This window comes from Athene cunicularia (assembly GCF_003259725.1).
Source record: "Athene cunicularia isolate RWA chromosome 3 unlocalized genomic scaffold, athCun1 chr3_part1, whole genome shotgun sequence".
In the NCBI taxonomy this organism is placed as follows: Eukaryota; Metazoa; Chordata; class Aves; order Strigiformes; family Strigidae; genus Athene; species Athene cunicularia.
The window spans coordinates 6,393,922-6,397,316 of NW_020799097.1; the positions used below are offsets into that span (position 1 = coordinate 6,393,922).

Here is a 3,395-nt window from a genome sequence, read left to right on the forward strand (position 1 = left end):
ATGCTGGGGGGGGGGGGGCACAGATTAATGATGAAAAGTTGGTCTAGGACGGGTTGATGATGTAAACTGTAGAGGCTAACAGGCTGGAGGTTGGAGATTTCCTTTTCCACTGTTTCTTCAAGGGCTGGACAAAGTGGGCTGAGCAGCAGTTCAGCATCTGAGCAGTAAAATGCCCTGCACAGGGCATGTTACTGTGCTGATACTTAAATTCCCTCAGAAGAGTGAAGCAGAGCAAACACAGCATTTTCACCTGCACCTTCTGAATTTCTCAAAGAATGATGATGTTTTTCCAGATGAAAGCTGGAAAGGTATTTAAGAAAAGTCATGCTTCAGCTGCAAAACATCTTTTCAATTTGTATGTCTTACTATAAACAAGGTGGATACCCTGAGAAAAAAGGTTTTTAAGGTATTGCAGGTGATGTTTTACTGAAATAAATTCATGTGTAAACAGAAGTAGTTCATAGGATAAGCAAAGGGGTTTCCCCACCTCTTTTGTGTCTGTTTTGTAATATCTACTATTGCTTTAAAAGTTAATGCTCTGCTTAATACATTTGGCTTACAAGACTGGTAGGAATTTTAACATTTAATTTGCATTTTAAAAAACAGCCATAACATCTGACGACAGTTTCTGGTCCTCACTTGATAACCCCATAACACCCTTCACCTAAATAACTTTCCCATGCAGAAAAGCCTCACCAAAGCTTCCAGACCCCAAGCAGTGGCTGCAGCTGAACCCCAGCCTTTGGACTTTCGACAGGCAGTCACAGATCCACTCTTAAACCTACTGCCAAATCCTTTCATAGCCCTGGGTAAAGGAAAGAAAGCATTTCTAGCAATAAGGACTTTATAGCTCAGTATAGCCTTGTAGTAATAAAAAGAAAGTTACATAAAAGAAGTTACATTTAAAGAAAATCTGCAAGATGACAAACAGGGCTTACTGGGATATTTAAAAACCAGAAGAAACTCTCAGAGAAACTACATCATAAAATAACACAAACATTTCTTCAGGAAAACAACTGTTTTTATTGTTGCTTTTCTGCTTTTTATTTCAAAAGAGGAATAAAGTCCCCAACAGCCCCAGAAAGCCTGAGGTTCCCTCAGGTATCAATTTTTGTTTGGCTTATGTGCTAAATGCAGAAGTTCCCCCCATATTTGCTGTTATGATTAGGACAGCTTTTGCTCCAACTCCTCCCCTGCTCCATAAATAATGCCTCATTGTCAGCTGGAACCCCACACAGAGAAGATGCTGAACTCAAGAGTATCAAACTTCCCTTTATGACTTCACATGAAAATAAGAGTTGGCTGTTCGTTGGTTTTTTTTTTTTCTTCTTAATTCCATTTTTGGCTAAAACTTTTATTGCTCCAGAAATGCAGTACTTGGCCTCCTTGTTTCCTGCTGACCCTGAACAACCTCCACATTTCCCCCATATACAGTTTTCTTGGTATCAAGAGAAAACTCTTCCAAAGCAGCTCCTCTGGTTACTGCACACCCATCAGCCGAAGGAGGAACCAGCAGTCTTTTGGGACAACCTCTCAGAAAGGCAGCACCGAAGCTAAACCTGAGATTTAAGCCACTCGGCCAGGCTTAAAACCCCTTCCAGCAGCTATTATTAGCAGCCAAGTACATAAACCTGACCACACCTCTCCTGCGATCAGGCAGAGACCCTTCCAAGCACTTTTGCTTTACTGGATGCAAGGACGATGTTGCTGGGCAATGGGACGTTTCCTCTGAGCGATGGAAGTGGAGGGGAAGTTTCTCCGCGTGGATGAATGGAGCCGTTCGCTGTGAAGGGGAGCGAGGAGCAGAGCAAGGCGTCACTAGAAGGGAGTAGGATTCCTCCTTGTTCCCCGTGCAGGTGTGTTACGGGGTGTGGATACCCGATGGCGGTTGTACGCGTGCGTGTCTGTTCCCACGCGTGTCCCGCGGGGCTGCACGTCCCTAGGCGGCCAGGTCGAAGTCGTCGCGCTCCTGGTTGTAGTCGAGGACCTTCTGCCGGAGGCGAGAGGCGTCCACCCAGGTGATGAAATCCTCCACGGCGCGGGGGATGAGGAGCGCGGGGTCGGTCACCACCTCGGGCCCCACGCGGACGTGTCCCTGCTCCACGAAGGTGACGGCGTGGCGCAGGTTCTGGGCCATGCGCAGCTTCAGCAGCAGGCAGGGCAGGCGCCGGCGGCAGAAGGCGGCGGCCGAGAGGCTCTCGCAGTCGGCCAGCGACCGCCGGCTGCCCACCAGCCCCAGCCCGTACAGCTTCTCCAGTGAGGGAGGAGGGGGCCGTGGGGGCCTCTGGGCAGTGCAAGAGCCGTCAGGACAAACAGCGAGCAGTTCCTGTGTGGGAGCTCTCACTTGAATAGCAGGCAACGATCAGGAAGGTTTTATCAGGGCCTATGTTGGTTTTGATTTTTTTTCTCTTGTTTTTTTTCCTCCTTCTTTTCCCTGGTCTTGGCTTGTCCTTTATTTGAAGGCTGCCAAAGTGGGGGAGCTGAGCTTGGGGAGTGTGGGGGAGCTGAAGAAAAGAGTCTTTCACACTGATGCCTTTTGTGTTGCAGGGTATAAATGGCTGAAGCTGTCACTGAAATGCAAATGTGTGTTTTTCTGCTGATCTGAGCCACTTTTTTTCCAGTAAACAAGAGTGCTGCGTGTTTTAAAAGCTGCTTCCATCTGACGCCTTGGCATGGCTTAGTGCAGAGTTGATGCTGACCTCAGGAATTTGGTGGTAGCACATCATGGTGAGCATAGATGGCATGTGGGGCTGGGGAAGGACATGCATCCCCCTTGCCAAGATGGGGTACAGAGGCTGAGAGAAGCAATGGTGGAGCTGGGTGATTCCCAGCTGTTTGGGTGATGCTCCTGCATCCTGGGTTAGGCCAGGGCCTCCCAGCCACATCTCAGGGCACTTCCACGTGCTCATCTCAGGGGAACTCCCCAGTGAGATATTCCCCAGCGGGTGGAAATGTCAGTGTCCCCTTCTTAAGCCCTGAGCACTCTGTTTTAAGAACATCCCCTGGCTCATTTGGCACTGCAGATTCAACCACAGAGCCAGTTCTCATCACTGGGGTGTGGGATCGCCTTAGTTCCTACACCATATACCAAAATGTTTCAACATTCACTGGGTGTGGGAGAAAAGAAGCATCCCTAAGCATTATGACAGCATTTACCTGAGAGACCCAGTTCTGGTGTCTGCTCTTAAATGCGCTGTTTTAGACATCAGAGCAACTCTTCTCACCTTTTTTCTTGCTGATTTGGGCCTGAAGCAGGATGTGGGTGGTGGAAAACCTGTCTATGTGGTCAGCATGTGGGGATGTTGGGTGGAAGCAGCAGGCAGCAGCCTTGGAGTCAGCAGGAGGAGGCACTTGGGTTCAGTTTTCCCATAAACCATGGAATTTATGGATCTAAA

At 48.4% G+C, this 3,395-nt stretch overlaps 2 protein-coding genes across 2 annotated transcripts in view; one reads left to right on the forward strand and one right to left on the reverse strand.

Annotated features, from left to right (window-relative positions):
• PLA2G7 (phospholipase A2 group VII) overlaps positions 1 to 3,395 on the forward strand; it is a 17,112-nt gene that overhangs the window by 3,421 nt on the left and 10,296 nt on the right. The window lies entirely within an intron of this gene.
• On the reverse strand, positions 566 to 2,726 carry IMP3 (IMP3, U3 small nucleolar ribonucleoprotein). Its single transcript, XM_026845107.1, has 2 exons — positions 2,700 to 2,726; positions 566 to 2,284 (listed from the first exon to the last, which is right to left on the reverse strand). The coding sequence occupies exons 1-2, from the start codon at positions 2,724 to 2,726 to the stop codon at positions 1,940 to 1,942; spliced, it is 372 nt and encodes a 123-aa protein (XP_026700908.1). The 3' UTR covers positions 566 to 1,939.

Coding starts and splice junctions, on each gene's coding strand:
- IMP3 (XM_026845107.1), bottom strand. CDS start 2,726: ATGATGTGCTACCACCAAATTCCTGAG. Junction 2,285..2,699: donor GCTACCACCAAATTCCTGAG/GTCAGCATCAAC, acceptor TGCACTGCCCAG/AGGCCCCCACGGCCCCCTCC.